This window comes from Gymnoscopelus microlampas (assembly GCF_963454915.1).
Source record: "Gymnoscopelus microlampas genome assembly, chromosome: 8".
NCBI lineage: Eukaryota > Metazoa > Chordata > Actinopteri > Myctophiformes > Myctophidae > Gymnoscopelus > Gymnoscopelus microlampas.
This window is the reverse complement of record NC_139945.1, coordinates 53,394,082-53,406,157: the sequence shown is the minus strand read 5'-3', so window position 1 is coordinate 53,406,157 and position 12,076 is coordinate 53,394,082. Positions and strand designations below refer to the sequence as shown.

The 12,076-nt window shown below is 44.0% G+C and overlaps 1 protein-coding gene across 1 annotated transcript; it reads right to left on the bottom strand.

Annotated features, from left to right (window-relative positions):
* Positions 1-7,784: 7,784 nt before the first annotated feature.
* On the bottom strand, positions 7,785-11,761 carry LOC311051165 (uncharacterized protein). Its single transcript, XM_084065584.1, has 2 exons — positions 11,619-11,761; positions 7,785-10,923 (listed from the first exon to the last, which is right to left on the bottom strand). Exons 1-2 carry the CDS (start codon positions 11,649-11,651, stop codon positions 9,628-9,630), a joined length of 1,329 nt encoding a protein of 442 aa, XP_083921710.1. The 5' UTR covers positions 11,652-11,761; the 3' UTR covers positions 7,785-9,627.
* Between the last annotated feature and the right edge of the window lie 315 nt (positions 11,762-12,076).

Sequence of the window (12,076 nt, the reverse complement as noted above, 5' to 3'; positions counted from 1 at the left end):
CCCATGGACCCCCATTTCAAAAGATATGCCAGGGACCCCCATAAGAGAAGATTTTTTACGGCTCTAGCAGTGATTCTCAACCATTTTAATTTCAAGGACCCCCAGTTTGACATGCATTAGGGCTACGGGCCCCCATTTAATGGCATTTCAATCACTTGGACCGCAATTTATATTGTAAAATCTGTGTCAATTTAACGGGTCCATTTGGTTCCATTTGAACACTCTCAGAGTAACACAGTGTTTATCAACCTTTTTGGTGCCAAGGCACACCTGGCATAGCCAAAATATCCCAGGGCACACCTAGAATTTAGCGTCTTCTGGCCCTGGGTGCATCTCTTCTTTGCTGGTGGAGCTCTCATCATCTTGTAGTAATAATACTGAGTGCCAAAGCATGTACCCTGTGCCCCTTTTATACAGTACCAGGTAGGACAACATATTTGCATTCCTATGGGTGATGGTCGCTACACTGAATGGACTCGGGCGTGGCTGTGTGTGAAACGGATGATGGCCGTATCGATTGACGGACGATCACCGCTATTGTTCTCGAGGGGCTGGGTTCACACTTTTTTCAAACGGCGCGGCACACCTCAGCAGTACTCGCGGCCCAAAATTGGGCCCTTTGCCAGGGTTGATAAACACTGGAGTAACAGACCCATAAGGGTCCATTTGGTGCCTAATCTATCATTTGGCTGGGGACCCCCTGGAACTCCCTCAAGGACCCCTGGGGGTCCCCGGACCCCACTTTGAGAACCAATGGCCTACAGAATATATTCCACAGCAGACGGACAGAAAGGGAAACCTCAGAGAGGAACAGAGCAGTGAAAGTTAAAGGAGAGGTTAAGAAGAAGGTGGTTCAGGGAATTTCTTTCTGCAGTCCCCCCCCCCCCTCTCGGTCCCGCCCATGTTGGGTTAACTCCTTCCCTCCTCCCTCTCTCTCGCTCTCTGTTCCCTGTGTGTGTGTGTGTTTGCGTCACTGCCCCTTGGCCCGCTTCAGGCAAGGCGAGCAGGGGGAGGAGGAGGCAGCGGGAGGCGGAGGGAGGATTTAGTGCCGTAGCAGAAGAATGTGGCGCATGGAGAAAGAACAAGACTATAAAAGGACTGCACTTCCACTCCTTTGGCTCCAACGTCACAACTCAGCAATTTCCTGCATCCTTCCCTTTCCAAGTGTGACCTACTGATGTAGCTATTCCTCTCCTCTCCTCTCCTGTCTCTGACCATATTAAAGAACATAACAGCCTTCTGAATCTGAACTAAAACGTATCCAAGCTCTCTCAAGGCCCTTTAGGTCAGTGGCTCTCAAACTTTTTCATGTCAAGGACCCCCAAATTGACACTTATTAGCCCGCGGACCCCCGTTTGAAAATATATGCCAGGGACCCCCATAAGAGAAGATTTGTACGGCTCTAGCAGAGATTCTCGACCATTTTGATTTCAAGGACCCCCAGTTTGACATGCATTAAAATAGTAATGCATGAAATAGTAAGATCAATGTTAATTTAACTCTGAGAGTGTACAAATAACGGGTCCATTTGGTTCCATTTGTACACTCTCAGAGTTACAGACCCATAAGGGTCCATTTGGTTCATAAAATCATTCAGCTGGGGACCCCCTGGAACTCCCTCAAGGACCCCTGGGGGTCCCCGGACCCCACTTAGAGAACCAAGGCTTTAGGTAGATGAGAGGTAGACAGGTCATACATATATTGGTCCCTTGTATCATCCATGAATTGTGCTTTTTTTAAATGTTTTTTTGAGTTATAGATTTCATGTGACGTTACAGTAATCTGATTATAGTAGTAGTCATTTATTTTGGTCATTCAATATATTCATCATATCATGTCATATCATGTCCAGTTATGTAATATTGAAAGCCACTGTGATTAAATATATGTTATTAGAAATACTGCTGCTTTAGTAGGCCATTGGCAGCCTGTGATGAATTATATTTTGAGGCCAATCTACACATTTCTTGTTTTTCTACAGACAACTAATACAAAATAAACCAATAAAAGTGTCCACATTATGAATCTAGGTATCAGGTATGGAATAATAAAGTTTAAATTGTAACATAATAATGACTGTCATCAATTGGCAACAGCCTGAGGTAGAAACATTGCTCAATCCTTGGGTGCAGAGAAAAAGAGGGGAGAGAGAGAGAGAGAGAGAGAGGGATCATAGTTTAGAGTTAACCAAGAGTCTTGACTGTGCTTGAACACACACACACACACACACACACACACACACACACACACACACACACACACACACACACACACACACACACACACACACACTTGGCAGGAAGCACGATGTGAATGTGTGATCTCACCTCCCTCTGTGTGCATTCTAGGTGCGGATTTGCTGACACTGACTTGTTGCGACACAACTGGTCAGGCCAGATGTCATGACGAAAACATGTTGAGAAATTCTACAAATGTTCTAATGTGCTTCCTTTCTCCACATAGCTCCATAATTCAATTTGTCTTTTTCTTTACTCCCTTTTTTCTGTTGGTATTTATCGATTTTTTTGGTGACATTGTGACATAATACCACTAAGAATCCATAGATTTGCAGATAGTAGACCTGAAACAAACGTTAACACATTCTATCGGACTGATATGCCGTACAAGGCTAGGGCTAATGAACCCTGGGGTTAATCAACCCGGATCAAAGTGTCAACTTACTGTGACTCTCTTTCCTTGTCTTTATCTGTATAACCTTTAGTCTGGGTTGATATGTAACAGACTGTCTCATAGATTTACCCAGACAAATGACAGAGTAATGGATCTCTAGTTCTCTAGTCTAGTATCTCTGAAGGAGGGTGTGAGTGTGCACTGTATATAGATAGGTGTGCGCGCGTGCGTGCCTGTGTGTATGTGGTTGCGTGCGTGCTTGTGTGTGTGTGTATATGTGTGTTACTGTGTTTGTATTACTATACTTGCGAGGACCAAGTATAGTAGAATTTGAAGAAATATTTATACATTGTGAGGACCGTTTTCCTGGTCCTCACAAGACAAATGGTTGTTTTATAGTAAAAAAAAAAGCATTTTTTAGAGATACGTTTACAATTAGAAAAACATTCAGGTCAGGATTAGACATTTAGGTGTCTTAGAGGTTAGGTGTAGGGATTGGAATTACAGTTCAACATGATTTATACTTAGTTGCGCCCCAGTGTCATGCACCGAAATATAGCTGATCTATAAGCTCACAACGCGTTGCAGCGCGACGCGTTGTGGGCTTGTAGATCTGCTGTTTTTCGGCTTTAGGCTTACGGTTAAAATGGCAATTATTATTTTTAAATGGCATTCATAACATGGCTGTCCTAAAGTGTTGATGTCCTCACAAGTATAGTAATATAAACATGTGTGTGTGTGTGTGTGTGTGTGTGCGCGCGTGTGTGCGTGCGTGTGTGTGCGGGTGTGTTCGCGTGTGTGCGCACGTGCACGCACAGTAAAAAGGATCAGGCGATGGGGGTAAAGAGCTAAATTGGCTAATCATTGACTCAGTCTCCAGGGGAGAGTCATGGTGATAGCTGAACCGCACAAGTTTCCAATACAGAGCTGCATGCTGTCATCTCATATCATCTCTGTCGGGTCTTCAACAGGGGGTCCGGGACCCCTAGGGGGTCCTCAGAGTTACTACAGGGGGGTCCGCCAAATCTTTGTGTGATATGTTTTTTTTTTTACCTTAACCACTTGAACCCTTAGCATCCCTATTCTGAGGAGAACTTTAGCCAAAAAATAGCAGATCTACAAGCTACAAGCTTGTAGATCGGCTATTTTTTGGCAAAGAGGTGTTTGGTGTAGAGGGAAACATGAGCAGACCAAGTAAACAAAAAAAAGTTGAATCTGAAACGCAATTTAATATGCAATATAGAGGGGGTCCCTGCTTCATCTCTCTCTCAGCTAGGGAAACGCCTGAAAACATTGAAGACCCCTGATGTTAATTTACGACAAAACACAAAAAGTTAGAATATGTTGATTTCTGGCCGACAGCGACGATAAAAAAAAAAGTGAAAGTAGCAATACCACAATGTAGAAATATTCTGTTAAAAGTCCTGTATTTAACTTTTTACTTCTTACTTAGTTAATGTACACAAATATTGGCATCAAATGTACTTGAAAGTATTTTCCCCAAACTATTTTGAAAATAGAAATCTACAAACCTACATTGCGTCATGTGAGCTTGTAGATTGGCTATTTTTGAATCGCCAAAGTATATATATTTTGTATTTATTATAATCTAAATCATCAAAGTAACTAGTAACGCTGTCAAATAATTGTAGTGAAAGTGAAAAAAGTACAATATTTGCCTCTGAGACGAGTAGTGGAGTAGAAGTATAAAGTATTGAAAAATGTAAATACTCAAGTATTGTACTTAAAGAAGTAAAACTGTACTTGGGTACTTCACCACTGCTCCTTGCTTATCTTTACCATACAACCTCCCCAAAGGATCGTTAACTCGTTACCCTCTCAGCCATCTCTCAACAAGGACGTTTTCCTTGTTATAAATAATATAAATTAATGAACACAGGCTGAGCTGTCTTTGGCAAATAGATAATGTGTATCTGGTGAGGTACAAGTATGTCCTCATAGGAGAGGTTAGGACGCGCTAGGACGCGTTAGCACGCGCACGTGCACACGCACAGGCACAGGCAAAGGCACTGGTCACGTCTCTCTTTGTGTGGATTATTTACACTTGCTGAACATGGCCTGTAACCATGGTGACATATCCTGCTGCTGCCTTGAAGAGGAACTGCTTTCATTTATAACATAGTTTACGTGCATGCTTTACCAACTGTGCTCACCCTCAACACTTCAGCCGCTTCATGTTCAAAACACAGGACTCAGCACAATAAGATGTTAAATTGTAATGATTGTTCCGCTTGGAAAAGCACAAAAAAACACAAGCAAAAAAGGTTCATAGTTCATAAGTAGCAAATAAAGCAACTACGTTGAGCAAATATTTATTGCGCCATGGTGGTTCCTCAAAGTAAAACTATGCAGAAATACATGAGAACCATGTTGACGTGTAAGTAGTGTTTTGCTCTTTTTAACCCTGTAGTGCATGAAATCAAGCTAACAAGTAAAATATTGGACCATGTAATAATAATGAGCATAACAAGAGACTGTAATCAGGTAGTAAAAGTGAGTCTATAAAAGTGTGCTTTAAGAAGTGATTGAAAAGAGAACACTGAATTTGCTGGCCTGGTCAAATGTTTTGATTTCAATAAAATCTTTAAATCTTCTAAAACGATTAGTAACCAATGAGGGGAGACTGACATTGGTGTAATGTGCTCTGGTGTAGCGGAAAGCAGTGTAACAACTAGGTGGTACCCACCCCTGTTTGGCCCTGTGATGTAAATCAGGCTATGGAGACAAAGTGCAAACAACAAAAGGTCTCCCTTGGCACTCTATTTCCAAAGAAATCACTGCCCTGGAAACGTTCCCATTTCCAGTGCCAGTTCCACAGACAGTGTGGCCGGGTTCCATTGTAGTTGCAATGTTGACGATATCCCATTTCCCAGAATGCAGAACCCCTGACCGTAAAAAGCACTTCATAACTAATTCCATAGCACCCGCATTTCATAAGTAACCAACCATACACATACAAGTTACTTAGAACGAGCCGGGATCGTAAAAGCAACTTGACATGCCACAATAAATTAATGATGATCACGGCCGGGCTTTATCTTTGGCTCTCCGCTAGTTCAAACAGATCAGCCCCCACTTGAATCCCTGGAAATCGGTTTCATCAGAAGAGCTACCACAGTTCATAGCCTCCAACCGTCTGCATTCCACATTCTCTGCCACGGCAGACACACAATCTGTTGTGTTCAGGGTGGGGATCAATACCACCCATAACAATAATAACTGATTATATGCTCTGGATTGTAAGCTTTAAAGATGGGTCACTACGATATAACTAATAATCTACTTAATTTCATAGATTGTGATGTAAACTGTACAATCACCGCCATCAATCAATCATCATCATTTTTTTATCTGCTAAATTGTTTTTTACCATTACTATTGACAACTTTATTTATTTTTTAATCTGTATCGTTCTTATTTGTTCTAATTTTATGACATTCGGTATCACTATTATTATGTTGTCTTGTGGCACAGTCTTGTGGAACATGCCACACAAACAGTTTGCTGCTTGTATACAGTATATGTCCCAACCAACTGTATGAAATAATGACATATTCTACATAACTAACTACTGTATATGCCATAGTTGGACTTGGATCTGAACCATCAACCATTGGTCCATAAAACGGTTGAAGATACAGTAGTTCAGTGTTGATCATCACATCGTAATACACGACAATGTGTGTGTGTGTGTGTGTGTGTGTGTGTGCGTGTGCGTGTGCGTGTGCGTGTGCGTGTGCGTGCGTGCGCGTGCGCGTGCGTGCGTGTGTGACTGTGTGTGTGTGTGTGTGTGTGTGTGTGTGTGTGTGTGTGTGTGTGTGTGTGTGTGTGTGTGTGTGTGTGTGAACTGGTTTTTGCCCCAAATACTGCTGTATACACAACAAACACACTGTACATGACTGTATACAAAACAGATAGAGGCAGAGAGAGAGAGAGAGAGAGAGAGAGAGAGAGAGAGAGAGAGAGAGAGAGAGAGAGAGAGAGATGTAATGGTTGCAGTGAATAGCTAGGTTACCATGAGTCACTAGGGCAGTGTTCTTCTATCTTATCAGCAAGGATTTATCTGTTATTTATCAACCTGGACTGGCAGCACTGTGCCCTCACAGCCCTGTGGGGCCCAGCGATGTTCACAGTGTTCATGTGGATATGGCATGGCAGTGAAATAGAGTAAAGGCCAGAGCTGTGTTAACCCATTAAGACCCGAGGACCCGATTCTACAATGCCTTCTAAACCAGTACCAGTTGAAATTCTTTCAAGATTTTTCCAAACTTTTCAAAAATAGCAGTAGTACAAGCTCGCAGCGCGGCACGAAGTGACGCGCTGTGATATTGTAAATCTGCTATTTTTGAATAGCCAACTCTAAAATCTAAAATGACAATGGTTTTGAGGAATGAAATCCTATCAAAGTAAGAGTGACAAAGTGATATGTACAATTCAAAATGTCAGAAGCTAGGCCTGAATCCTAGTGTATTCTCTGTAGTATTATGGTGTCGCTTGCCCAACAATAACTGATCTACAAGCTAACAACTTGTTGGCAAGCAAGAGTAAATAACGGTCCCAAAGACATGTTTAGAGCATCAACCACTTAAACCTATTGTCCCTATTCTGGAGCGAACATGCGGCACAAATTGCTGATCTACAAGCTCACAGCTCACAGTGAGCTTTATAGGCTATTTGTGGAAAAGAGATTTGGTGGAGAGGGCTATACTAGCAGACCTGGTAGAGAGCCCTGGGGGACTCCACCTCCGGTCAATAAAGGAAGCTTGAAGTTTTAACACAGCCTTGCAACTGAAATTAGGGGAATTTCTGGGAAATGTTCACTACATGAAGATGCTTGTGATTGGGACATGGTATTTTATAATTTGTGTCTAACTAACAGAATAAGTCTCCTGAATATGTCACTGCAGGAAGACACATTTTAAAGTGCGCGTTCACACCAGGATTGGTTAGATACCAGGACTCTCAGATTAGATAGTTTTTAGTTCTTATAATGTGTCTTTTTTCTAAACGCTTGAGTATTCAGTTGTTTTCTATAAGATTAGCATTGTATATCAAAGTTACTGAGAGGGATTGTAAGGGGTTTGATGGTAAACAGAGATTCAGTCAAACAGCAAAGGAGACCAAACACACTCTCACAATCTAATTTGTCTTTAATTGTAGTTTAATTTGTCCCTTTCAGGTCATTAAAAATATAACATTCTTCTTTTTTTCTTTTTCACAATTCTCACATTGGTTTTCACATACCCTGGAATAATTCTCCATAAATAAAGTACAAAATACATTTGTTTCTTTTAACACAAATAAATATCAGAATAAATATATTAGTTTAAGTTCTATACAATTACAAAAAAAAAAGTTAAACAATGCAAATAAGCCGACCAACAACCAAAAAAAAAGGAATACTGCGGTGTTTACAGTCCCTGGGCCAATAGGCTGTCTCTGACCTTCAGAGTTTGGAACCAACCAGGGTTGTCAAGAACATTACGCAACAGAAAGAAAAGGGCGTGTTCGCAACATGGTGAAAGGCTCAGAATGTTTCAGACGATCAGACGTTACTGATTCAAACAAACGTTTCTTTCTGTTGTAGAATGTAGCACAGACTTGATCTTTAAACGTTCTGCCCTTTCAACACCATTTGAACACACCCCGGGTCTCTGAGAGAATGGCAATGTCTCTCTCACACGCACACACGCACACGCACACGCACACGCACACACACACACACACACACACACACACACACACACACACACACACACACACACACACACACACACACACACACACTGTGACTGTGACATGGTGAACTAGCACCATTATACTCACAGTGTCTCTAGGCACCATGGTGGCCATGCCTAATATCCCGGCTGAGCCATGCATGTATTCTACAGAGCAAACAGTCAAATCCTTTAGCGTTCATTGAACTCTTTGGAGTTCAATGAACACTAAGGGTTGTTTCTGCGAAGCAGGGCTCATCCTGACATACAGCATGAACATAGTGAAGTGTAAAGCTTTGATTGAATGCTACAGGTAGACGGCTTCTCCCGCCCCAAAAAAATCAACCGTAAAGTGCATATCACAGATTGAATGGCATCGAACAGTGACACGTCCAAGGCCACACTGATTAAGGCTGCGGATAAAACTGTTCATGGAACTGAGTGAATGGCAAACTGACATAAGATAATAATATGTCAACAATATAATATTCTTTGGCCAGTTCAATGTTGAATTTCATATTAAAAGTTGCGTACGAGAGTGTTAATTTAACTCTGAAAACCTACTTTAATCTTTAAAGTAACCGGGTTTTGAGTTCAATTAACACTCAGGATTTTACTGTGCATTATGAAACCAGTTTTACCAAAAAAGAAAAAAAAGAAAAAAAACTAAACCGGAAACACTATTCCGGAGTAAACCCTATGAAACTACACAGTGAAAATCAGAGTGTTCATTTAACTCAAGGTGAAATGAACACTGAAGATTTCAGCGTGTCAGACGAAGGGAATCATCTTTAGAGTAGAGGAATTAGTATCAATACTGATAAGCCCTGCAGCCACTACAGAACGGCTGTAACTGTCAATCAGGCTTGAGTCCCGCTCAGTATGAAGGAACTGGTCATCAAGGCCTGCAGAGGATCCAATTTCTCATGGAAGACCACATACAAATGTAAAAAGAGGCTACACGAGATTACTAAGTATAAAAATAGATTCTGATAACAGCTGTGTACCAAAACAATGTCACGTCTTCCTGCAATTAGTCCAAGATGAGTTGTAGTTTTCAAATGTACATAAATTAAGTGTTTGCTGTGTCATAAATGCTGACGGGTTCCTGAACAGTTCTGGTTCTGAAAAGAGAGCAAGGGAGCGAGTGAAATAGAGAGTTAAAGAAAAGTTCAGAAAAATAGACACGGTTCCCTTCTGGTTCACAGTTCTCTTCTGTTCTACTCTTCTGTTTGGTTCTGTTCGGTTGTGTTGGGTTTTAGTCAGACAGGGACAGGCGTGCAAACACGGTGAGCCTCTTGCCGGCAGAGCCGTCGAACGTCGGCGACTCGGTTCCGCTGGAGCCTCCGCTGCTGCTGCTGTAGCTGTCCTCCAGAGAGTCCTCGGACGAGAAGCGCTGGAGCCCCGGGGCGTGCTTCATGAATCCCCCGCGGGTGGCGGTGGACGGAAACAGCCCGTTGAGCTCCTGGTGGTGGTGTCCGTCCTCCATGGCAGGAAACGCTCTGTTGTTGCTGTTGTTGGGGTTCAGAGTCGGGTAGTTGGCGTTTCCGTGGCCGCCGCACACACAGCGCGAGGGCTTGGGCTCCACTATGACAGGAATGGCGTGGATGTCCCCAGTACTGGCACGGGTCTGCTGCGGGTGGCGGCCGAACTGGAATGCTGCCGCGGCCTCGCGCTGCATGCTGTCGCCGAACACGGGGGACAGGAGGTCGGCGGGGGGCGGGGAAACAGAGGGCGCGCGGCTGAAGCCCAGGTTGAGATCGGTGAAGGACGGAGGCAGGGAAGGGGGCGGAGAGCTGCGCGAGGCGCCCAGGAACCCCGCGAAGCTGACGCTCTGGCGGAGCTGGTGGCGCGGGTTCTGGCCGCCGCCGGCGGCAGAGGCCAGCCGCTGGTCCCGGAACTTGCCGGCCCCCAAGGAGACGCCGGAGGCGTTCTCGTGGATGAAGTGGCAACGCGTGCCGTAGGGACAGTAGCCGAAGTTGTAGAAAGTCCTGCAGTGCTCCGTCTTGTACTTGGGGTGCCGGAACAGGCCGCGGAGCTCGTCCTCTCCGTGGGCAAACTGGCACTTGCTGCCATACTTGCAGCTGCCACTCTCCTGGAAGCCGCGGCAGAGCTCCGTCTTGTAGCGGTTGGAGGGCAACAGGATCGGGGGCACCTGGTTCGAGAGGGAGGAGAGGGGAGGGAAGCCCGGCGGGGGTGCCACGCCCCCCGAGGAGACGGAGGACTCGAGGCCCTTCAGACAGCCGAGGGAGGAGAGGAGGGCGCTGCTGGACTCCGTCAGGCTCATGGAGCGGTCGGGCCTGAAAGGCAGCTGTGGTTTGGAGAGCGCGGCCTGGCTCCAGATGTCAGAGGGCCAGAACGAGCTGCCGTCGTCATCGTCGTTGACATGCTCAGTGCTGAGGCTGATGTGCCTGGAGGAGGAGGAGGAGGAGCAGGAGGCGGGCGAGGGAGAGGAGAAGAAGGAGGCCGACCGGTTTAACCGACTGGACCCTGGAGCTTTGAGCTGGGGCTGTGGTGGGAGGAAGGCATCGTCCAGAGCCAAGTTCTGAAAGTTCTGTTGGGGCAAAGCGGTAGCGAGGATGAGACAGTGTTTCGGATCACTTCTGACTCCACAGGTTTCGTACTAAAACGACAACCTTTGGAGTATTTCCACAACAAAAACAACGACGTTCTCAGAAATGTTTCTACTTTACGAGATAATACAGAGACCATTTTCAGCAAAACCTTTCATACAAAAGGCTAGGAATATGTCAAGAATAAATGTAGAGTTACAGTATATATTTGAACACTTTGTCATTGATTTATACATACAGAAATGTACTTAAAACTATTTTGTCACTTTACTTTTTGACACCAAAAGCTTAGCAGCTTTTCCATTTCCAGTGTTATACTGCATGCATGACATACAATGCAAAGCATAACAAAATGCTGTACTAAGAATGCTAATCTTGTGGACGTGTCAAGAGTAAAGTACAGTACAACAGAGTTTCACAATATCTGGAAATTGGCAACAGCACACTCAGATGAATCACGGGAATCTAACATTAATCCAGTCAATTCATTTCAAGTCAATGAGGCTAATGGCCTATTTAAAATCCAAACAAACCACATAACATTATTCAAACCAAACCAATAAACGCATCGCATTGTAGAAAAACAAATATTATGGACATAGAGCATTCCATCTATAGGACCGTCGCGATCTAGGCTAGATAAACAAAGTAAGCGATCCAAAAAACTATGACTCACCCGTGTGAGAATGTTGTCAAGCATATCGGACATGCTGTGTACTCCTTAAAAAAAATAGTAGTTTCAGCTCTCCGTCTTGGTTGTTCTTTGTGTTTCCACTCTGTGCTCCAGACTGAAGTCGAATTAATGGTATGGCTGCACCCCATCCAGAGCTTATATACACCCACAAACTGTCCCTCCCACAGGGTCCCTCCCCCTGGGGGTGTTTCCTCCACTGGTTCCCGTACGTACTCTCCTCCCTCTCTCAGGTTTCATGGCTGCCTGCACTGAGCTCAGATAGGGGGGGTAGTAAAACACTGTGTATTTTTAGCCTTGTGTGAAATGTTTCAGTTTCACAGGCACTCAGAAGCAAAGTGATCTTATTTACATGGTAGTGGATTGTTTTCATACTGTATACGCTCATAGTGTTGTGTGTAGTGCACACATTTACTATCAGTGGTGGGAAAAGTACTCAAAAG